This window comes from Lepeophtheirus salmonis, chromosome 13 (genome assembly GCF_016086655.4).
Source record: "Lepeophtheirus salmonis chromosome 13, UVic_Lsal_1.4, whole genome shotgun sequence".
NCBI lineage: Eukaryota > Metazoa > Arthropoda > Copepoda > Siphonostomatoida > Caligidae > Lepeophtheirus > Lepeophtheirus salmonis.
The window spans coordinates 22,408,365-22,434,222 of NC_052143.2; the positions used below are offsets into that span (position 1 = coordinate 22,408,365).

The 25,858-nt window shown below is 30.2% G+C and overlaps 1 protein-coding gene across 1 annotated transcript; it reads left to right on the forward strand.

The window, feature by feature from the left end:
• The first annotated feature begins 21,637 nt into the window (after positions 1–21,637).
• Positions 21,638–22,364, forward strand: LOC121127737 (uncharacterized). The gene is made up of 2 exons (XM_040723216.1): positions 21,638–21,973; positions 22,221–22,364. The coding sequence occupies exons 1-2, from the start codon at positions 21,638–21,640 to the stop codon at positions 22,362–22,364; spliced, it is 480 nt and encodes a 159-aa protein (XP_040579150.1).
• The last annotated feature ends 3,494 nt before the right edge of the window (positions 22,365–25,858 follow it).

The window sequence follows — 25,858 nt, forward strand, 5'->3', positions numbered from 1 at the left end:
GCAAGGCACATAAATAAAGTTTTAATTCAATTATTTTCTTTTAACATCAAACAAACATTTTCCAAGTAGCAGCAATGGCGTGATATTTTTAAATCACATAATTTTCTACTTGTTTTAGATTCTTATAGTTAATTTAATTTGATATGTTATTATCAGCATATTAATCGACATTTCAATGCTGCTTTCATGACTCAACTTTTGCATGGAAACAGTTTATCTGATAAACATATAAATTAGCTATAGTGAAGAGTAAATTGATTTTTTGTTAATGACTTTTTTGACCTGAACTTCCCGTTACATCTCTCCCCCCTCCTCCTAAAATAATATGAATTTTTTATGATTATTATTATTATGAAATGTACTTCCATGTACATTGTACACTTGACCTAGAAATGTATGATTGGTTAAAAGTAGTGAAATATTTTTTCCCCTTAAAGTAAGTCATTTAAAAAAACACAGCGAGCTCATTAGATCATAACAAACGTCTATTTATTTTTTACGATTATTTTTATAGCCTATTTACTTAGTTATTCAGTTTGTTATTCGTGCTATAATTACATTATTTCAGGACGACAAATTGTGATTATTTTTTATTGTAACAACCATTAACAGCTCATAAGGGAGTCATATTGATGTAATTAAATATTTGTTGCATTTATTTTCTTAATAATTAATTGAAGGAAGGAGTGTCTCCATGGCGTTTGAATTCTCTAATAAACATAAACTAACTTAAGGGTTGAGTATAATTAAACTCGATAATATCAGATAAATGATTAATTACGTAAGTAAACTACTAAAATGTTAAATTGTAGTAATATTTGAAATACCGGCTGGTCTAATCTGTACACTTACTAATTCAATAATGAATGAAGGTTGAGAGATTGAAGTTAAATCATATTTTGTTATATTAAAGCATAAGTAAGAACTTACAAAAAAAAAAGACAAAAAAAAAACCTGAGTTTTCTCTAGCTTACGTAGAAGCAGATAAAATGACTCTTGAACATGATCAAATTATTTCCATTCACACACTTCAAGCAGTTTGGCATCTTCAGCAACTCCGAAACGTTAAAAAGAAGAAATAATGAGACCTTCAATGCCATTCTGAGCCAGTACTGAAACGTCATGACAGAGTACTACATCCGCCGCCACCTGGAACCCATAATTGCCACTAAGGTCGGCTACATTAATGATATGGTGAGCACTGTTCCACTTCTATTTATAAAACTAATTTTGGGTAATTCTATTGTTAATTAATAAATTATATCTTGTTTAATTTTAAAAGTGGAAGTTATTTTAATGGACCACTCGGGATTGATCATAAGTCAAACTTTTCATTTTTTGTTTCTTTAAACTACATAATGTTTTTTCTGGATTTTGAACAATTTTTCAGAATGAAAAAACTCAGACAGACTCTTGAAATAGTTTCAACTTTTGATATGTTTAATGTTTATTTTATATATGATTTTATAAGATAAATACTGAATGTAATACATCTCCTTTTAAAGTAAATCAAAAGGCTATAATATGAACCCAAAAAGTACTTCAATTTTTTTTCTTACAAATAATACAACTCTAGATATTTTAATAAAATAGATGAACATATTACTCAAATTCTGGCAGAAAGATTCAAATTAATTTTATCCTTGCGTTGAAAGGTTATGCTTTATATACAAATTAATACCCCGTTAATTCAATCTGCTCAGATTTTGTAAAACAAATTACCAAAGAGTTCTTACTCGAATAAATACTCGAACTCAAGTCCAGACTTGTATTGGAGTTGGATAAGTAACCATATATATTGAGTGATAATATGGAATCAGAATCGTCTTGAAATAGTTGCCAATAATTGGAAATAGTATTGTTCGGAAAATCGGAACTATAGTGGTATCATTCTACTGACGGATTTTAAATGGTACTTCACCAAATCAGTATTAAAAACACTACTTGTAGGTTGGTAGCGAACAAGCTCCATCAACAAATATTGCCTTCCTCCCTTCGCTTTTTTGTATTAATTAAAACTTTTATTTATTAAGACAGGAGGATTTTTAAGTACTTTGTATATAAAATAATTACTATAAAAGATCGAACATGAACAGAAATGAATAATATCATCAAACTTATTACATTCAGATGTATTGGCTTATTTAACTCGTCCTCACACGTACTACAGTTCCATTACATAATAAAAATATGTCCTGTTGATGAAGTAATTCGCTTCTTGCTACTCTCCAAGAAAAATTTATCCTTTATATATAAAGAAAAACAATTGTATGTATGTAAACATAAATGTGTAGATAAATTTTTTATCTACCACAAACACAAATCTTTCAAATGTCCCTATAAGTCGATATGAAATACCTTTAACGTCATTTTCGTTGTATATTTTTAGTCTAACTAATAATACAAATTTAATTACCGGAATTTTTTTCTCGAAAATAATGGTTTTATGAGAATGTTATAGTGGACAACGAATCGTAGGTACAATGTTGCTATTCAACTATAATTTATTTAATCTGAGTAATAAGCAATACGTGTTTTCTTTGCTATAATAAAATTGAAATAAAGCAGATCTATTTTCATTTTTTTTTATCAAACCCAACATAGTTGCTATCAAAATGAATCATTCATTGTATCAAATGCATATTTGTACTCAATTTATCTTTTATCAACTCGGAATCACGTGGACTCGGACTTGCCCAAAGTATCGTAATTATTTGAAATATGTATGGACTTTCAGGTATATTTGAGAATATCAGAAAACTTAAAACAATGAGTTCTATATAGGATAAATGCAGACAGCATAAATGAATAAACATCAAAGATTAATCATTTTAAAAATCTGATTTTTTTCATTATCGATGAAGCCTTTAAATTTTTTCAAGGGCTTATGAATCTTATTTATAGTTACACGTATTCATAATTGTTACCCAACGTTGCGTGGGAAAGGGATAAGAGAACAGAAAACTTAATTGAAAATAAAAGATGAAGAAGCACGTGGCAGTGGGTAAAAAAATGGTTGTTTATTTTGTAGTATGTGTGTAATTAGATGGTCCATTTTGTTTACTGGTTATCCCTCACAAAACATGGAAACACGCAGTGTAGATAGACTCATGAAATTAGATCTCAAAACAAATTGCTGTTTCTTTTTATACATTTGCTTACATATATTCACAAACAAAACATTTGTTCTTATTTTGCATTGTTTAAGAAAAAGAACATTATCTTTGGTTAATGCGGCCATGGGTTAAATATAATTTATATTAGACATACTGTAACTGTATACGTAATATTTTTAATTGATTAAACGAACTATCTTTGACATCCCCCTTTCATGTATGTACTTATGGATTAAAGGTACTATATTTAAAAAAATAGATTATTATATTATATACATATATACTTTTGTCAATATATCTGATAATTTAATGTAATATTGTTCCCTTTTTCTTATTAGATAAATCTCTGTTTTTTCCTAGCGCTGAATCCGATTTGTACAAAGATTAGATATCTAAAAAATATATATCGGAAATCGAAAAAAGTGGAATAAAATAAAAAGCTTTTCATTTTTACTTCCTTCCACAATCTTTACAAATTCTGTCCATGACTACTGAGTATGTCTAAGACCATTTTTGACACCCCTAAGACTACGAGAGTAAATCCCTTTTCTTTTTCTTTTGAAGGAAGTTTTTTTTTCCTTTCTCATATTTTTTTGTGGTACAGAATGAATAACTAATCATTTATTTTTTGGATTTTTGGAATAAGCCCTTTTTTATTCGAAACTTGATATCTGCACTATTGATGTTTCCATTCTAATCATCCATTTAACAAATGGTAAAAAAAAAAGAGACACACACACGGACAGACGATGTGATATGAATAAAAATACAGGGGTCAATTTATTCCACTTCTTTTAAAGGGATGACAATCACCTCTGACATAAAGGGTTGAGAAGTAAAACGTAGAAAACGTTAATGTTATTTTTTCATTAACATAGGAAGGTTAAGTGGTGATTTTTTTTAACATTATGGTTCCTCCATCTCTTGTGCATAAAGAAACTATAATAAACATTTCAAAATCATGAGTGAGCAAGAAGCCAAAAGGCAGATCATCTCAGATCTCCTAAATGCTGAATCTGAGGTGACAAGGATGATGTACATTGTGAAGTGATCTAGGAGCATGGATTTCTAGGTGGATAAGATGAAGACCTCTAAAGGAAAGCAGGAAGTGGAGACCACAATTTATAAAGGTATATGGAGTTCCTCTCGTAATTGGCAGAGAAGATCAAGATCAAGGAGGACCCCATCAAATCCATGAATCGCCTCACCAACAATTTCTCTGTGGCTTCCAGGACCATCAGGAAGGCTGTGAAGTGCTACTTGGTATATGAATCATTACCAAGAATCCCAAGTTACCTTCTGACAGAAGTTATTAAGTTGCTGCCAAAACCTGTTCATATTATAGGTATTTGTTCTCCTCTCAAAAAATCTTTCAGAATCCTTCGATTTGACCTCCAAATTGTGATCCATGGACTTTTGATTAACTTTATAATATATTAGCTTTCAGATTTAGTCCAATTAAATAATAATATTGGCGTACATATTTATATAAAATTTTTTGCAAGAAATTGAGAATTTTTTTCGTGGTTGCTTACAAAAATTAGCTTTCCCTCCACCTCTTTTTGTGCTTTGTATCATCAGCACGTGAAACAACTGCTATGATTATAATCGGCGATAACTTTCGTATCATGTATGTATTGTTATATCCGAGTTCATTGAACTTCTTTTCCTTTTCTCTCTCGTATTATTTTTGCGTTTCAACCCTATCTGTCTCTCTATCTTCATCAACTAGAGAAAGGAGGGTGAAATACGACAGGGAAATTTATATATGCGAGTATATATATTTATATATATAAATCTCTTTACCTAAGGATTTTGGGAATTTTTTTGTAATGGACATTTTATACTTTGAAAAATGTAAGGAAATTTCAACAAACTTATATGTATATAAATTAGAGATACTCTTCATGATGGAAGGAGTAAATAGCTTGATGATCACAGTGTTTTGATAATCTCTGCATAGATACTGAATATATGAAAACAAAGGTCAATTTATTAATAAAAATGTGACTTTTTTTTCATATTATAGAACAACAATAAACTATAAGCTGGTAAAGTATAATTAGCTTTCACCCTGAGTGGGAGAGTGAATCAATGACTACATACATCGTGAACTAAAAATCAGGGGTTTTGAATAAATAAACCCGTTTAAATCACCTATCAAAAAAAAAAAAAATTGATTAACCATTTATAATGGGCACAATCTATACGCATGATTACCAATCAACTCTGCTAAAAACTTCTATTGATAAGAGTGCGATCGATTTCATATATATTTTTGTTAAAAAATAGAGTAAATATATGAATTCACAACGCACTTTTTTTTATCACCAAAGATTTTGACTTTTTGATATATATATATATTTTCGTAAACAAGAAGGACTCAAATTTCATTCTATACAAACAATTCAATAACATTTGAAAAATATAACAAGTCTCACAAAAAAAAAAAAAAAAAAAAAAGATAGTGTCACGTATATATACGAGTACGAGTATAACTCAGACATATTTGCCATCATTACCATTTTTCAGACAAAAAAAACATACCTAGTTACAATTATAAACTTAACCTATAAAGATATATTATTATTAAGCTAAATTTTGAATTGTTATCTTACAGATACTTAATTTAAAAATATGGAGCTATCTAGATTTATTCTATATCAACAACAATTTGAAAAGAAAGAAATGTGCGACGTTGAAAATGTTACAGTATATTGCTTCAGAAATAAGGTAGTTCGCTCACCTTGGGCGTGTATGGACTTGGAAAACTCACCATGAATGCAAGTATATGTATGTATTGCAGAAACATTATTGGTAGTGTTGTGACATGCCTTATTTATTTGGTCTAGTCTAGTCTGATGTATCATGTTCTATCAGTCCTTGGGTCCGGTCCTTCGGATGGTTTGTACAAGAACGGATTATAAAAAGAAGAGCTAAAGTTGAGTGACGTCATCAAAAATCGAATTTTGTTAGTTTTTCGGACGGTAATGCAAGACTGAATTGGACGATACTGCAGTCACAAAGAAATGTTGACACAACACTAATTATTGATACTTCTTAAAGGTTGAGAGGAAGTTTTTTACTCCAAGGGCTACCTTTTTAGTATTCAATATGTTACAATATGTCCTTTATTGTTGTATATTGATGTTAAGCTAGGATAATTATTGCATTACTTAGGCACAATATATAATTTTTAAAAATAGTTTAGGGCAATAAATCCAGGCTAGGGTAAATTAATTGAATATAATTTCATTATGGGATTATTTGATACATCTATTATTTATATAATACAATACGAAGAAGTTGATTAATCATTGTTTGATCATTTCGATCAAGTTATTTGTTATGTAGGTACATCTTTAAACAAAGTTTAGAAAGCCACTGATTCGTAGAATATGTGATAATTATTTTTTTTCTTCAATAAACGTTAGACCATATTGATTAAATATCAATTGTCCTTATCATAGAGTCATCATGAAATTGAGTGGCAATAAATGATACACTTAGTATGTACGTTATACTCCTTTCTACAAATTAGGATGTTCTCTCTCAACACAGTAGATATAAGGGCATATAAGAAGCTGGGATAAACAATAACAACTACAGACTTTTGTCCCCTTTTTTTGATTAATCAATTATCCATGTAACCCTCCCCCCTTCTTATTTGGTGGACAAAACTATAAATTACAACTCCTGTTGTAAAAGTACAAGTTTATACACAATAGCCATATACGAGGATATATGTATATGGTAGTTACATGCCAACAATGTATATTTCTTAACTATGAGTATGTATCGTTTTGTCAAAGTTGATCCATAATTAAATATTGGCACACATTGATCTAAAATGCTTAAATCAATTGATTATTAATTCATTCGACATAAGGTTCTCTAAAAAGAGAAAAAATATTGATATCCATTCATATTTGTTCAATAATATATCTATATTTGATTTTGAAGTTGATGGTTTTTTATGTGTTAGTATGATTTGAACTATATTATGATTACTATAAGAAGGGGGTGGGTGGTTTTCATTGGACCATCTCCAGAATTATGATCATGATATGTTCAAACGAACCTCTCTCTTTTTTTCTCTATTTCTCAGTCTCTAAGGAGCAGATGTCGTCTGGATTTTCCCTCTTTTTTTTTGTCTGGAACTGTTTCTCTCTCTCTGCTTCATCGTTGTTTTTCTCTTCATGGAATGAACTTCCAAAAACAATTCTATTGGAATGTGATATATATAAATATGTATATGTCTTTTAAAGTATGATGAAGAACTGCAGTGTGAGAAACATTATAGTATAGAATACTACTTAAATTTCGAAATATAACAACGAGCTTCATCTTCAATTTAAATTTTCAAATAGTTGCACAATCAAACAAAATATACTGAGTAATTTAGATAACAGATCAGAATTAAATATATGATACCACAAAAAATTTACTTATCTAGCCAAAAAATGAGTTGCTATACCCTATTTTGATATTAATTGTGTATGTTTTCATTTATTTTGTTTGTACCGCTTTCACTCCCAAAGATATTTTCATGCTGTATGGTTGTATGTACGATACATATATAATATTTATAAACCCTCTAACTTCAAATATCGATCCGACATATCTTCTATTATTATGTATGTACATATTTTAGTTGTGGTGACTTTTTTCATCCCTGAATTTTGTGTTAAAAGTAATTAATCATCATTGCAATTTGACAAATTTTCAAACCCCTCTTCATTCGACACACAGAGAAGCACTTGCACCATCTGTGCTAGAATATGAAAGAGTCAGCGCACTGATTTATCATTATTCATTTTTGCACAAGAGGAAATGAAATGGTTGCTGTATTTTGATGATGATAATGATCCTGGAAAAATGCATAATTTAATATTCATTCTTTTATTTGTTTCACACAGACATTGCAAAAAAAGTAAAATAAAAATAATGTATGAGACCGCTTTTCATGTTTATTTTCATACAAGTTAATTAGCTCCTTTTAATTGTGTGTCATTTTCTGTTATTGTTTACATTTCTGTAATACATTAAGTCACACTGACGGAGTGGTTAAGATTTGCATGTAGAGAGATTTATTTGTGTAGCTTGGTACATATTATGTAGTTGTACATCTTATACAAAAGGCCAGAAAAAAACGCAGTTGGTGGAAGTAAAATTAAATGATACACTTGGGAAACTTATTGTGTTTAATTACCATGTTCCATTCTCTCCCTCCCTTCTTCATCTCATTATTACAACCTCTGGTCGCAATTTAATGACGGTCCAACAAAAATGGTTGAGCTCTATTAAATTAGGCAACTACATACCTATTAACACTACTAAAAACTATAAAAGTTTTTAAAATAACTTCGAATTAATGACTGGATTCTAACTTTCATGGTATGGTAATAGTAAAACTATTACAAAGTTTTACAAGTCAACATAAAAAGTAAGTGCAAATACTATGTCTTCAATAAGAAAAAGTCATGTTTAAGGGTAATTTATCTTTTGGTATATCCTAAAAAAGCTGCACACTCCAGGTCAGTAGTACTTCCATTATCTGCAGAAAATATAAATATCTCCTAGTACCACCATACTGGCAAAATTGATTATACAATAGGACAGGCTTAATCTATTTATGACGTTCCTTCATGTTCCTCCAGAATAGTTATTCCTAATTTTTGATCACAACAGAGCCTTATAGCCTTTTTTAATATCTTGCACCGTAAAAATATGTATAATCACATATTGTATTAAATTTATGTGAAATCTCAGGGAGCCTTTGTCGATGCATCCTGGAGTATAAGGTCTCCTAGCAGTCCCAGTTAACAGCCACTCAAGGGAAGATTGCTCACGTACTCCAGTGTTCTAGGGCATCCAAGTTACTACGTCTGAACTATCTAATTACATTTAAACAAGTTCCAAATAAGGTAGTGTTTAGACCATCGTATTTTGCTTCTTTTTGCGATATTTTTTCATAGATGATTAAAAAATTTATTTGATAGTTTTTTAACAAAATCAAGAGCCGTTCGAAAAAGGAGAAGTCCAATGAAGATTTATTTGCTTAATTAACTTATAATTATGTGGATCTTAATACCTAGAAAAAACCAAGGTAGGTGGTAAAAGGAAGTATTAATCACATGGATGTAAAGCACAAAGCGCTCTATATTTAACTCTTAATAAATGTAAATTCAGCTCAGCCAAAAAAATTCAAAAAGAAGATTCACATAATTACACTTATAATTAGTGTAAAGGTCATTGACAGCTCTGAAAAGGACCACTATTAGTTCTTGAAAGTAATTACCTACATTTATATGTATTGAGGACAGCCAATAAATAAAGTACATACAGAATACCAAAGTGAAAAAAGAGAACAAGACGCTCTGATAACGTATGTCTCTTAGATATATATATATATATTTATAATAATTAAATATTATTCTCTTAATATATAGTCAGCAAAAAAGAAAAAAAAAATAACTCAAAATGTTTCACCTGTGTTCCTAACCGGAAATTTACTTTTTTAGAGAATGTATCCTATGTAATCTATTCTTTAGATACAATAGTATCAACGAAGTAAATAATGGACAGATGTGCAGCTAAATACTTTCCTAGAATATCAAGGGTAATACCAATGTCAAGATTCTTGAGGTTATAACTCATACACTCAGCTCCGTGTCATATGAAAGAATAATCCTACTCAAATCCTCAATAATTTATTTATTTTGTATAATTTTTTACCTTCTATCAGTGGAAAGAATATTGTCAATAATGTTATATTGTTTCAAAATATATTTGAATTCTTATCACTACATAAATAGGCTATTTTCACTTCTGACAACATACTAGGTGTTTACATAGTCAAACTTAATAGTAATTGAGTAAACAATATGCACAAAAAATATTCTGAAGAAAGTGGTATATGGATTCATGAGATATACTTTTGCGCAAATGATTATTAAAAATGACTCATAGTCACTTACATATAGCTTTTACATTTTCCCACCTGTTTATACTTACGAGTACAAATGTATATATTCACAAAAAATTCTTCCAAATATTGGTAAAATTATTCATCTGTCAATATACTTACTCCATAAGAGTCGTCGCAAAACCAACTGTTGCCATGCATAAAACAAATTTGCAAAAAAAAAAGAAAAAAGGAGGGCAAAAAAGAAAAAGAGTTAAGTAATGTTAAACAACCGTTAATGGATTATATTTACTCGTATATTCTTTGACGTTTGAAATTCTCCCCTTTCCTGCCTTTTTAATATTATTATTTTTTTCTTTTTGACTAAGGCAATACAGACTTTTAAAAAGACTTTTTTTTTTTTAGAAAAGAAGGGGCAGTAGGACAGAACTTATTGAAGGTCCTGTTTCCATGTGAAGAGCCATAAAATTTGCAAAGAATGATTTGCTCTTTTATATTGTTTTTAAAAAGACATCTGCGAATTTTTTTTGGAAAGGGTTTAATGGAACAAAAAAAGAGTTATTATGATGTTTATTTGTATAGAAACGATTTTTCTTCTATAGAAATGCCCTTTTGGCATTATTTTTACTAGAAAGCATCAGGTGGCACACTTTGTACTTACACATATAGTTGTTTAAACATCTTTATTATATATCGAACGTTTGATGAGCAAAAGCTTTTACAAACATAATAAACTAAGGAGTCAGAAAATCTCTCTTCTTCTCAATTATTCTCATAACTCATAAATCATATCACAGAAGCCATATATCTTAATTAGACTGTAGGAAAAAAATATGTTTCAGGTGTTACCCAACTTTTCCATTCAATTTAAAAAAAAAATATATATATATATAAAGAAGTAAATTTTCTTGAAGAGTCGTTAAAAAATAAACTTTTGATAAATTTTTGTCTGTTGCCAGTACAAGATGCTGCAATACATTTTTAATGTTACTATAAAAATCTTTTTAATATTCGTTTACTCATTATTATAAAATTAAGAAAGTTTACCCTATTTTCGCTTTAAAAAAATGTGTTCATGTACCTAAATAGTGGGATGGGGGGGTGTTGAAAGGATCCTCCCACAAACTTAAAAGAAGAGGATTTTGAGTCAACAATTTGACACAGCTTTCAAATAGAAATTATATAATAATAAAAAAAAATAAACCAGAGGTGACAATGGTTTTAATGAGGAGGGTGTGTACAAATGGTTTGACAAATGATGAAAACTTATAAATGATGAAGCATCTAAGGAGATTACATGAGTCATAGAGTAAGGGTTACTCTTACAGCCCTCAAATGCTCTCTTTCTTAAAAAAAAAAAAATGATAGACAACAATAAATAATGATTATTCCATTGACGTAATTTTACCGGTTTTAGACATCTATATTAAATATATAATCTATTTTATGCCTATGTTGTATGGTTAGATAGGTGGTATATGTATAATGATGAAAATCACGTGTATTTTTTAGCTCACCCGTTTTTTTGGAATTGTTAATATAAAAAACGAATTTTCTTTGCCTGAGCTATTGTCATTATTGTTTAACTGTTGAGGAGTTAACTTCTTTTTCTACTACATTCAGATATATTCAAAATCTGATTCAACTTTCGTGTGTGCACCGATAAGGTGAAAAGTAACTTTAATGATTTGTTGTGGAGTTATATTTACTAATACTTGTTGCACTCAGAGTAGAACAAAAGATCGACAATGGAGTAATTATTGCCAATGCCCTTGTTTATATCCTTCCCTTTACACCTTCGTCACAGCTGACTATAGCTGATCAAATGAAACGTCATGACAGCCAAGCTATTTTCCTACAAAATTTCCATCATTATCTATGAGCCTATAAATATAGCTTTGAAACAACTCTAAGAAGTAATAACAAAGCTTATGAAAGAAAAACGTAAAAAAAAGAAGAAAGAAAAAAACAACAAAACCTTGAGACGTTCAACTGTCTACAAAAGTATGAAAATATGTACTATGTTTTGGCTACCGGAAATTCATCACGAATTACATAGATTTACTCGGCAATGAATGAACGTATTTATTTTTGTTTTCCAAAAGTACATACATACTACTGTCTGAAATGAATATACAAAACAAAAAAATGTATTCATAATATCAAATTAAATTTAGAATGATGAGAACAGTAATATCAGTCTTTTTCTCTCAATTTTCCCAACACTGCACTTATTAACTATGTATTAATAAGACATTAACTTTCATTAAAAAAAAAATATTTTCATTATTAATTTTAATATTCTTTCTGAATGCAATCCCTTACAATAATTCGTTACTCAATTATGTAATGGAAAAAAATAGTTAATTGAGAGGAGATTAAAAAAAATGTAGATTCATGACTATCCGATAGATTAATTTAATCATTTTTGAAAGATATTTTTTCAAACTTTTTTGTCGTGACTACTTGGTAACTACTAAGTAAATAGAAAAATTGACCGATTCATTTTTTTAATACTCCTTCTAGCAAAACATAATCAACAGTTTCATGGTATCATTACTCATTTTCTTATTCAAATGACCTAATATAATAAGGAGTTTTATAACACATTGATATAACTATTTTTTGTTGCCCAAGAATGTTTTATAGTTATATTTGATGTAAAAAAGATCGCTTATCCACTTTTATTATATTATAAGAACATTGCTATATAATTTTTCATACAAATTAAGAGCATATTTGTCGTATATTATTCATCAATTGAATGGTTTTTTTTAGTTATTTATGAATGGTACAGTATATATGTATATATCGACTCTATGCAATTTATAGATAAAATTTAATGAAAAACCATGGTTGAATAATAATCTTTTAATATAAGTTTTTTCTTAATTTGAGAGATCCTCAGTTCGTTCGTTTTTACACATATTATAAAAAATGTACATACAGATATGGGACACAAAACATACAGAAGCATTTAATGACGATTTTACCCCCCTCCTTATTTTGCATCATTTAACCGAGCAACAGCTGAAACAAGAGTAAACAAGTGTTGTTTTCATCCAACGTCTCTTAGTTTAAAAATGTTGTAGCAACAACAAAAAAGTCAACGCGTGAGCGATTTTCAACGCTCCGTTATCAGTACCAAGAAAGATGCAAATTCTGTTGGCATCTCCATCCGGACTAAGAAAAACCAAAACTTATGGTGCATCAATATGGCTGACTTCTGGCCAGTCTCCATATGGCCCTCCTCTAGCCCTAACCTCGACATCCAAAATTTGCAGAAGAATGACAGCTCTGGATTCACTCCGAGCTGCCATCATGACCTTATCAACATGTATACGGAGTGTTCAATTGAAATATGAAGACTTACTAATTCAATAATTTATGAAGTTTGAGTGATTGAAAGTTAATAATCATATTTGATATTTTAAAGCATAAATAATATTTATAAAATAAAACAGACCTGAGCTCTCTAGCTTACGTTCAAGTGGAAAAAATGACACATGAACAAGATCGACGAATTTCTGTTCGCGCACTCCTTGACACTTGCATCTCCAGGACCACTGTCTACACCGTCACCCAGTCCAAAACGTTGGAAAGGAAAAAGGGCTCAGTCAAAAAAGCTCGACTTTACCCGTAGGCGTGAAACAAAACAGTCCTGCTAATCCTTCAAGTCCCGGAAGGCCCATACAAGAGATCTCAGTGTTTCACACTAAACAGTTAAGAGAGCTATCAAAAAAGTGGGTAGAAAGGTCTTTGTAATTGTGAAGTGGCACTTTTGACACCAGCAATGAAAGAAACCCATCTTCTCAGTTGCAAGAATCTTTTAAAACAGTCATTTGAACTCTTTTTTGACACTTTTAGCCCCCTACGCTCCTGATGCCACCACCCCCGACATCACTTTTTCTGTGAATGTCAAGGGGAAGACCTGCCGTATACTTCATCCAAACACCGTTGCCCTCAAAGCCACTGACGGCCAGTACTGGGAGGCCATGACAGAGAGCTACATCTGCAGTGGGTGCTAGAATCTCTGAAACCCCCGGAAACCGTAATTTTCGCTAAGAGCAGCTTCATTTATGATTAGGAGAGCTCAGGCACACATCTATTTTTAGTACTAATTTTGTTGGAATTATTATTTTTCTTTTAAATTATATCTTTTTGAAGTTTAAATTTTAATGAATACAAGATATAGCTTAATGTAGTATTCAAACATACCAAAATCTGGTTTTGAGTTGTCCTTTTTTGATTGCATTAAAATAACGTTTTAAATAATTTATTCATGCTACTGCAAGTTTTGAGTCCACACTAGGTACATATATTTATATATTGAGGAGAACCCCCTAATTGGCCGTTTGTTTACAGTTTTGTAGATATATGTATACACTTCCAATGGTTTTTTTATTTAATATATTTTTGTTGATGATTATGAAATTTAATACTTTCAAAATAAAAGAAAAAAAATGTTAACTGAATTTGTTTTGTATCAACATATGTACGCTTCTTAATAACCAATGAAAAAACAAACACAAAAGGATGTGGCTGCACATATAATATATATTGTATATGTTGAGGATGTCGGGATGGCCTTTATTCCTGTAATTGGCTGTATTATTTCTCTCTGATAGGTTTAGATGCCTTTTAATTCTTCAAAGAATTTCAATAGTTTTAGTTGACGTGAAATATTTTTTGTTGTTCCATCCTTTAGGAAGCAGTTGGCTCTTCATAATTAATTAATAATTAAATTAATTTTGTCTAAAAAAACCTTGAATTAATATAATCAGGATATGAGGTTAGATATAATGTCATCCTTTCTTTCTAAATTTCACAGTTAAAAATTAAACAATACGGGCCATGTGTTGAACATCCCTGTCCTATACAGTGTAGAGAGTAAAAGTCAAAGACTCATTTTTAAACAGATATGTCCTTCATAATATTATCCAAACTCGGAAAAATAACAACATTAGTTGTCCACAATTTAAAAAAAAATAGTTCTGCAAGTAAAATTAGGTATTTTGTGAATATTTCCAAAATTTACCGATTATAGATATCCAGATATTTTGATATATATTTTTTGCTATATGTACTCTTTACCTTTTGCTTATTGCAATTGTGGTTGTGATTTTTTTTTTTTTTAAGTTAAAATAATAAACTGTCCCTAAAATTCTGCCCTCTACTGTAAAAAAACTTGACCTTTCAAACTGACATATCGAACAGAAGCGGCAAGCATTTGTGAATAGGAGTAAATGACTGGGAATGTTCTAAATCATAATTTTCTACACTTTGCAATTTTTTTCAGACAATTTTCTCCCATAGGAATTTTCTCAATGGCAATTTTCCACTCCCAATTTTTTGTATGGCAATTTTCTGTGCACTAGCAAATAAATGCAATAATTCATAAATGTATATTACCGATATAATGGGTCGTCCATTGAAATCTGAACACTTACTAATTCAATAATTAATTTAGGTTAAGTGATTAAAATTAATTTATATGGCATATCAAAGCATAAATAACAGTTATAAAACAGAATAAACTTGAGCTCTCTAGCTTACGTAAAGTCGAGAAAACGACAGTTGAACATGACCGACAAATTTTCATTCGCGCATTGCAAGCAGTTGGGTGTCTCAAGTACAATATCATACACCATCAGCGAGAGCAAAACGTTAATAGGAAAAATGGCTCTGTCAAAAAGGCCAAACTGAACCCGGATGAGTTAAAGAAAACAGCCATGGCCAATGCCCTCATGTCCATGAGGGCGCATGCCAGAGATCTTGGGAATTCACATAAGAATTTCCAAAGAGCTATAAAAAAAGTGGATGGAAAGAGCTTTGTGAGGGTGGAGGGGCACTTCTGGCAACAGCAAGGAAAGAACTCCCAACTCTTCCGTTCCAATTTTTTTCGAATGAGTCTTTTGAACTCTTTTTTTTTTACCTTACTACGCTTGTTTGATATTATGGAGGTCATATCTGTTTATGTGTACATATGTTAATGAATAGACCATTAACAAATATCAGCTTTTATAATGGCAAATATAATATTAACTTGTAATATTTACTGACATGAAGTAATTCCTTTGTACTACATAATAAAAAAATACAGAGACATTATGAAGTAAAGGTTTAAAATTGTTTGCACAACAGTTGTCACGCCCTTTCTGAATTTACTTCATAATGAGGAACCATTATTAATAGTTCTTTGTTGTTCTTAGTTGAAAGCTGTTTGAATACAATTAATATCTTGGAGCCATCTAAAAAGATAAAGTCCTCCGTTACAGAAAAGTAAAACTCAATAGAATGTATCTATGATGTTGCTCCACTTAAAAAACCCTTTTCAGAAATGTATACCATATGATGGTTACTTTAAATTTTGTCCCTATCAAATGCAAAACAAAATATAAGCAAATATTACTAGTTACTTCAAATCTATATTGTGCCTGCCTAATAAGCCATAAGTATCCGAAGCATCAAATTAACTATTTATGAATATATATTTGTTGTATATCCTTTGTGTATAACATTTAAACATATTTTTAACATTAGATAAATACTATCTATAAATGGTTACATACATAAAATAGCATTAAACAAATATTAGCGAATAAGATGCTTACTATAAGACATATTTTAATCATAGAATTAAGAAATTGTCCACTTTGTGTAAGATCTGTTATTTTCCCATATAATGCATTAAGTAAAATTATGTATTACTTAACAGTTCTGTCTCCCCTTTTTTGTCAGTTTTGGGCAGGAATTTTAAAGATTCTCTTAAAATAAGACCTCCATTTTTAATTTCTTTTGCTTCTTTCTTGAATCGTTTTTTATTTTATTGACATATTGCATGTAGACATCGATTTCACCAACATTTATTAAAGGACTGCCTTCCTCATTCAACTTTTCAAAAGTTTTTTTTCTGATAAAGCTCCTATTTCAGTCGCAACGTTTCTGAAACTTTTCTTCATTTTATTCTTAGCTCTCGTATATTTTTGTTATCTCCGCAAAAAAAAAAAAAAATATATAAATGATTTATGAAATCTCTTTTCTTAACTTTAGAGTATCTGGCTTCGACTTACAGCATCACGTTGACTAAGCTTGTGAATGTGATATTCTACCTGTCCGCACATTATCTACATGGAAATATTGGTAAAAGGAGTGACTTCAACGAGGACTTCTTCAATGGCAGAATTATTAAATTGCCTTCATAATGTTCAAAAGTTATCCAACAAGACGGTGCATATTTGATATAAATCAGATAATCCTATCTCGGTTAATTTTTTTGCTAAAATAAAGGAAAAAAACCTCAGAACTTTTTACTTTACATATTATTTGAATGACGTTTAAAAAGTCTTCTACCTAAGCTTAATTCTGGAGGTAATAATGAAGCATACAGTTTACATTGATAAAAATCCAAATCTACCATAAAATTATGTAAGATCGCCTCCAATATCATATCCCCCTAAATCATGGGCAATCCTTTATTCGTTGCTGAACAGAATCCAAGTGTGGTGTGAGTGCTGCAGAATAATTGACCAACCGTAGTTTCAATATTAAACAGAGCATATGCTGCAGAAAAAACAGTCCTACTTTTCAACCAATAGCAAAATCTTTCCCTAATTCATAATCTCAAACACAACTGAGGTAAGATAGAATATCTACATTATTATTGGTTCTTTAAGACAAATTTACCAACTAGTTCATACTTAAGTACTCCCTCAGAGAGACAAAAAAACATTTATAAATGCTTAATGTAATTTTTCAGATACTGAAAGGCAAAAAAATATTGAAGGGGGAGGGGGGGGGGGCTACAGCTTCTTTAGACAAACCCTTCCAGGGCAGGAAATCTTTGTTTAGGCGGTGATATTACGAGCCAATACCGAATCTTTATTGTCGAAGTGTGGTATTTCCTCAAAACTCAGTGGTCATGTGCAAAATGTTGACCACTTTTGGGCAATCCCATAACATATGTCTTGAAGCCTATAAATTGGACTTTCAGAATGTGCAGCATCTCTCGATTTTTTTTTGTAAAAGGGTTGAAGTAGCCATCTTGCAGTGGAACCACTTTTCTTTTGAGTCCATGAAAGAGTTGCTACATATTTTTTTTTTTGAATTTTCAGTACATCTTCTGACGGTTTACAACCTAATCGAAAGAAGCGTTTATAAGTTGAATTTTATCACCCCATACTATTTAAAAAATAATTTAAACTGCAAAAATGCTCACACTTCATTAATACAAAAAAAAAAATTGAAATAATTTGTCTTATTTAGATATTAAAATAAATTACTCTTTCTAGGTCAAAGACTTTTACCCCTACTCTCTTTCTCATTGCTTTCTTCTTCCCTTACATACATTTACGACAAAACAAATTAAAAGGAAATGGGGGAGCAATTTTTTTTTTTTTTTTTTTTTTGCAAATGGATAACCTAACTACCCCCCTCCTACGTTAGAGTATAGTAACATTTTTTACGACTAAGCGGGTGTGTTTTGATGATTATCAAACTTGATACGGTTATGCTACATCATCACCATCATTTATACTGTTGCTAAGAAGCCTTTTACATATTTATACATAAATATAATAAAAAAACGTTCTTTGACTTATTTTGATGAGATAAATATAATCAAAACAATTATTATTTGAAATCTTTTTGAATGAAATAATCATCCATGAAATCGTAATGTGATTCCTGAGATCGGATTTGGTGTCGAAACCAATTCTGGAAGGTGTTGATCTCGAATCCTTTAAACCTTGTTTTCAATCAATTGATCTAATTGTCAAGATCAAGATGAAAGCAATTAAAAAACAAATATTTTTTATCTTGGCCTTATCCCTCAAAAGCTTGGTCTCAATTCCTTAAGTTACTGTTTCGGGTTCACAAAGTTTTGATATTACCTTGGTATCAAATAAGGTTATAACATAACTCGACCAAAATGCAGTTTTGAAAGCTCAGGGATTTTAAAAAACGCTCGCTCTTAGATAATTTTTTTTTTTCAATTTTTCTAAAAGTGTTGGCTTTAAAATATTAAATATGTCAATGATGTTTTTAGACCCTCTGACACTCTCAATAGTATTTTTTTAAAATGTGGGCAAAGGAAACAGTTTATTTAAAAACAATGCATTTGTGTTTATAGAATTTAAATTTGTAAGTATGGTAAAAAAAAATTCATTACTTTAATAATTAATTGATTAATTTGGATTCAATCAATGCAAATGTTTATATGCGTTGAATAATATAATAATATTTGGGAGTTAATGATAAAACTGCCAAAAAGAATTAAGTTACTTGATGGACAAGACATTCAAATCCGTTGTTGTTGTAAAATTTAATCAGACGCATTCGTTTAGTACAGATCAAATTCCTTAATAACATATTTTGTATAAAGTATAAATTGTTTAAATATTAGTTATGAGGGATTTCAAAAAACATAATAAGGATTTTTACTGTGATATTTATCTATTTAGTAAAATTTCCAAAAATCAATGTTATATATTATAGGAGTACACAAATAGTATAGCATGAATACTTACATTTCATCAAAGTAAAAAAAAGAAGCTTTTATTGTATATTTATTCAAACTTATGGCTTTTAGTCGGCTCCACCCTGTAGATATCTTACATTTTAATTGGTAGTATTTCACATAATAGCCGAAATTTTATAATTAGAGTGATTTTAAACAGCGAAAGATATTTTTTTTTAGTTTTTCTCTATAATTGAGGTAATTTATTAATCCAATCTAATGAAAATTTGTGAAGTTGTTGCCTGTGATCTTGTGTTTTGATTCATTCGATATGACCTCCTCCAGTTTCAATTTTTTTGGCATCCCTGTTCCTGAATCGTGTTGCACCTTTTATTACATAACCAGCTCGGATCATCATACTATTCTTGGTATTGCTATCCTTAAAAGACCTAACAATGCTGTAGGAGCGTTTGTTGACCTGTCTGGCCTACAGATGGTGATTGAGAATGTTCATATCTGGATTATTACTAGGCTAGATTTCAGCCTTCACGGAAAACTAAATCCCCTAAGATAGAAATAGTTGAGTTGTCTTGGAGACATAGCATGGGACAGATCTTGCACAAACACCAAATTTTTTAGCCGAAATTTATCATTCATGAAGAGTAGCAAGACGTCCTTTGAGATCTTCATGTTCTCAGCTGTGTTGATCATAAGGTCACCTCAATTAAATGTAGTGGTTTGATGGAACAATCGTTAGCCACAGCTTCGAAAATCACACTCGCCCGGATTCTTGGATTTAAAAACAGGTGGTATTTGAGTAGGATACAATTAAATTTTGCATTTAGCCGATTCTTATTTGTGTTTACAACATATTTTTTCTCATTGACGTGTACAATTACTTTTAAAACACTGTTGTGCTGAAGTAGTTCAAAAGCTTTAAATAGCAATTAGCTCTTATTACCTCGGGCTTCTTCGTAATCAAATTTTCATATAAAAGAGATAATTTAGCCAGTCCCAGTCAAACATTTTTTATTAGTAAATTGCAAGTGGGAGGGTATATACTGCAATTTGAAAAATTTCCTATTTATCAATTTAGCCTAACTAACAGATGACGCTACTTCCAAAATAAAAAAAATATTTTTCGGAATTACATACATCCAAAAGTTAACTGTCAAAATTTCATGACGTTTAGTTTATTATTTATCGTGTTACAGTGGCTTAAGTGACGCTACTTTTATAAGTTTTAAAAACAATGGATACAAAGCAATTTTGTGTGTTGATTTATCATTTTATTGTTGCCCACTAGGGCATTGAGCTTTTTCAACAATTTTCTAATAGAGATTACATTGATATACATAATAGTTTAGCAAATAAAATATATCATTCAAAAAACTACGCACTCATTTTAATCACCATGGGTAATCATGTACTACAATGCAAATTTGTCTTTCAATCATCGAAAACCGTCGATAAATGCATGCCAATAAAATAATAGTTCTAAAATGATTCCATTCAAAGTCCTAACATACAATCTTAATATAGTTAAAATGCCATAAAAGTTATCGTCTCTTGTAGTGCGTAATTTCTATACTTTTCCTTTGTAATTATTGCAACAATTTTTCCGTCGTTTGTTGTTGATAAAAAATCAGTTTTTGAAAGTTGGAGGGAAAATTCCTCTTCAATGATGATTTGTACGCCACTGTAGAATTATTCTGTTAATCTGCTGCATTCCCAGAGTAGCTGGTCGGTTGTTTCTCTAGTTGAACAATCTGCTCTCCCGTCTTCGTAGTATATTCCTGCTGTTTCAAGATTACCTGAAAGTACTCTGTACTTAAACCATTTCTCAGGAACGGTTAGATGCTTCTTTTTAATAGCTTTGATGCATTACCGTTGAGTTCTTGGGATTTTGCGACGGCTGAAATAAACAATGAAAGGAATAAGTGTAGGTTTTGTTAGACATCTTCTTATGTACCAGATGGAAAAAATACTGATCTTGATTCTTAAAGGAAGTTTTGGTCGCTCTACTGGTAAAAATGTCCTTACACTGACCTATAGAAGGAAAAAACCATCTGATTTACAAGTCCGCCAAAGGAGGCGGTTATTCCGGAAAACATTGAAAAAACTCTGAATATCATTATGGACAATCGCAAAGTGAAATTGCAAGAGATAGCTGAGAATCTGATGTTATCAAAAGTTAGTGTATACACCATCATACACGAACATTTGGGTATGAAAAAGCTGTTTTCCAAATGGGTGCTGTGTTTGCTCACACTAGAGCAAAAGCGACAACAAGAATATTATTCAATGAGCTGTTGGGATATGTTCATGTGGAATAAGAAAGAGTTTTTGCCTCGGTACATCACAATGGATGAAACATGGATTCATCACATCATTCCAGAATCTTCTGAGTGTTGTACAGATGGAGAAAGCCGTCCAAAGACACAAACATCAGCTGGGAAGGTCATGGCCTCTGTATTTTGGTATTCAGATGGAATTTTATTAATTAGCTAATTGGAACATGGAAAAACAATCAACAATAACTATTATATAAGTTTGTTAGATCGTTTAAAGGCCGAAATTACCCAGAAAAGAACTCATTTGAAGCAGAAAAAGGTACTCTTTCACCAAGACAATGCACCCTGTCACAAGTGAATAAAAACAGGTGCAAAATTTGTCACATTGGATTTCAAGTTGCTACCCTACCCTCCGTATTCTCTAGATCTGGCCCCAGCGACTATTGTCTCTTCGCAGAACTCAAAAAGATGCTTTGTGGAAAGAGATTGGCCCAGATGAGGAAGTGATTGTCGAAACTGAAGCATATTTAGAAGGTCTCGATAAATCGCTCTACTCCCGTGGTATCTAAAAGCTAGAGAAACGTTGGAATGATTGTGTCGTTCTAAAAGCAAATTATATTGATGAATAAAAACTGTTGTTTTCATATCTAGATTCGGGACTTATTGACCGATGGGTTATAAAAGGTCTTCAACACACAGGCATAGAAACATCATTTTAAATAACACATAATTACCTAAGCGCTTTTTTCGATTTGAATAAATGAGAAAAAAAAAATCATATTAGTATGAAGTAATAATTTTTCTTATACAAAATAGCATACACCATTATAATTACCTATATATATATATATATACATAATTAGATTAGATAACTTAAATATACATCGTTGACATATACAATTCTTATAAAAAATCAGTTAACATATTAATGAATATATGTATGTCATTTAGAATTTACTTTCTCGTATAAAACTAAATATCATTGAAACTAGAGAAAACGACTGTGAAATAAATGCAGCTTTTTTAATTTGAAATTCAATTTAATGTGCTTTCTAAATATGCTGTAGTATTTGCTTCTTTATAAATATAGATATGGCAATATGTATTTATATATAAAACTAGAATATTGTCCGCTTTGATATTGCTTCTACTGCCCTAATACCCTAATTTCATATTGGATTTCATAATACTGCATTTTTCCCTTCTCTGTTTCGTTCTGCTCTTAACACTTTTTTTTAAATTTTTGCCATGGAAACTTTCTTTCTTGTTTTAAACCTATATATTTTCATACGTTCTATCAAAAGACTGCATGTATGTAAGTTTAAAATCAAACAAAAGTATGTCTGAGAAACGCTTGCTTTCTAACATGCATCTCTAATTTAGTGTATAAGTGAAATTATTATTGTCGGGGGTTGGATGTAGAAAATAGGATTCCTTATCTACATATATATATATAAATATTTCGAATAAGAAAATTTTATCTACAAATAAAAAGCACAAAATTGGCAAACACGATATGTTAAATACATTGAACATTGTAATAGCGATACACACGCATTGTTATGTCATTATTTAGTGCAAAAAAGAAGTCTCCCCGACTGAAAAATAATAATAATAAAAAGAAGGAGCACATACTTTTGTGCATACTTTGAAGTACTATATAGTTGTATATGTAATGCAAGAATCCCCTTAAAGTGTGCGTGTGTCTTATCCAGCTTTCTCTTTCCTTCCTTCTTAGTTACTCTATCCTTAAAGACGACGACGCCGCCGTGGGGAAAGCTGTAAAGGTGCACCTCTACGGAAAATAAAAACAAAAAATGACTATTTCAAGAGAAGAAGGGGGGTGGGGGGAAAAAAGCTTGCAAAATTTCAATTGTGTGGTTCTCTTATATACATAATTTATCATATATTACCCAGACAAGAGGTCGTAAATCTGATTTTTTTTTACAAAAAATTTCACCTAGGTATATTTTATTTGTTTCATGAAATATCTTAAGATGATATTTCCTTCCATCACTTTTTTTAACAATTTGAATAAATGAAATTTATTTGCACGAATTAGTATCTTAACCATTTCCATGCTTCTATTGATCAATTTAAATGGAACACTTTGTTATATTAAATTAATATATGTGTTTGTTTGTTCACATATTTATTGAGGGTTTTGCATAATAAGAAAGTTACATTCGTTGTTTGTAAGACATTTATCGAACAAAAAAATAATTTCTTTGTGAGACACTTTTTTCTTTGTCAAAGAAACAAAGAATCTATTAAAAAATTATTTTAGATAAAATAAAGAAGATATTTACGTTGGTTTGTACTCTAGATACATAACTGTTTCTTCAAAAACTTTGCACTTTGTCTTCCAATACATGTGCAATATAAATCTTTGATATGTTTATTTCCAGGGATTCCATATCTCTTTTCAATCTTGCTTGAATCATTGGAACAAAGGAAGCAAATCTATTTGCAGAATTCAAGGACAAAGAAGGTTAAGGGGAGTTTCTTTGTACTTATAAGAGGTTTCATATATAACATTCTTAAACGGAAACATTTTAAACAGTGTAATTAAAGAGAGCTAAAAAATATTGGTACATGAACCTAAATTTTCAATCATGTAATAATAGATAAAATACCCTTATCAATACATTACTTTATTTCTACAAAGAATGTAATATAAACAAAGCAAGCCAATATTTAATGAATAAAATTCCTAATAAATTCCTCCAATGACGTCAATTTCTTGAGAATAGTTACACAATATTTTTTGTAAATATCTCTAAAGAAAAAACTAATATTACTTTTTAATACTTATTTTATCCTGTTTTTATTTATATTTTAACATACATTTTGAAAAATATTTTAAACATTGGCGTTTTTAACCTTTCAGCATTTGGGGGGCTTAGCTTCTAAATTATCAACACCGTCATATAATTACTTATATAACTAGGTTTATTATATATTTAAATATATAGGATGCATGCCTTGTAAGACTGAATAGAGGAAAATAAAAACAAAGAATGAAGGTGGAAGAAATGAGACAGAGAGAGAAGAGAAGAGTGGAGAGGCATAGTGAAGGAGAGAGATATAGAAAAAGAGAAGGGGAATTAAGTTTTATTTTGATCTAAAAGAGGCTCTTAATGACACAGGATGCCTAAAAAATATTATAGAAACATGCTTGATTGTTTTATACGTCTTCTTGCTAAATTCAGACTGATCTGTTCGACCATTTCGGATTCCATTTGTGATAATACAAAAAAAAAAAAAAAAAAAAAAAGGTTTATATATATATGATGTGCCTCCCCCACCCCCCAAAAAAGAGGCTAGCGACACCCCTGGCTATAAATAATTTTAGTATTAATGTCATATCTTAAATAAAATTATTGATCGCCTCCAAAGTTTCACACTTTCAATAATTAGAATTATCTACTTAATGTTAATTTTTGAAGTGTATGTACGAACAATGTATGAAGTATGGTTTTTTATGCAAGTGCTTCTCAAACATTTTGACATGTCCCTCCCCGTCCTTTAGGACCTATTCTTTATTTTAACTAAGGGAAATTTAAAGTAAATTTACATATTATGAACATTGTTGAAAAGGTTTTTGGTCTCATCCCTATATACATGCATTACTTTGCATTTTATATGTCTTAATTTAGGCTCAAAATCACTCTTCGAATGTAGTGGAATCCTATATTATCCGTTTTTTTCTGTTCTCTCCAAAATGTTTTTACAACTTTTCTACATACCTTAATATGTTACTTTTACCTTGCAAATGAAACCCAAGTTTTATGATGACTTATAATGATAACTTTCATGCAGTTGTTTTTATTGACACATAGATGCACATATAATTGTCAATAGATAAGTAACATAGTACATATGAAAAAAAAAGGATTAGCGAAAATGGAAATTTGTTAAAAATATAATTGTTATTTAAATTGCTTAGATTCTGTTTGTTCCAACTTATTCATAATTATCCCTATTGGGATACGTACTCAAAATGTATAAACCTTTACCTTTGAAGAATCATGAAGACTTCATATTTAAAAAAAAAAAATAG

Coding starts and splice junctions, on each gene's coding strand:
- LOC121127737 (XM_040723216.1), top strand. CDS start 21,638: ATGGACAATCGCAAAGTGAAATTGCAAGAGATAGCTGAGAATCTGATG. Junction 21,974..22,220: donor CTGGGAAGGTCATGGCCTCT/GTATTTTGGTAT, acceptor CGTATTCTCTAG/ATCTGGCCCCAGCGACTATT.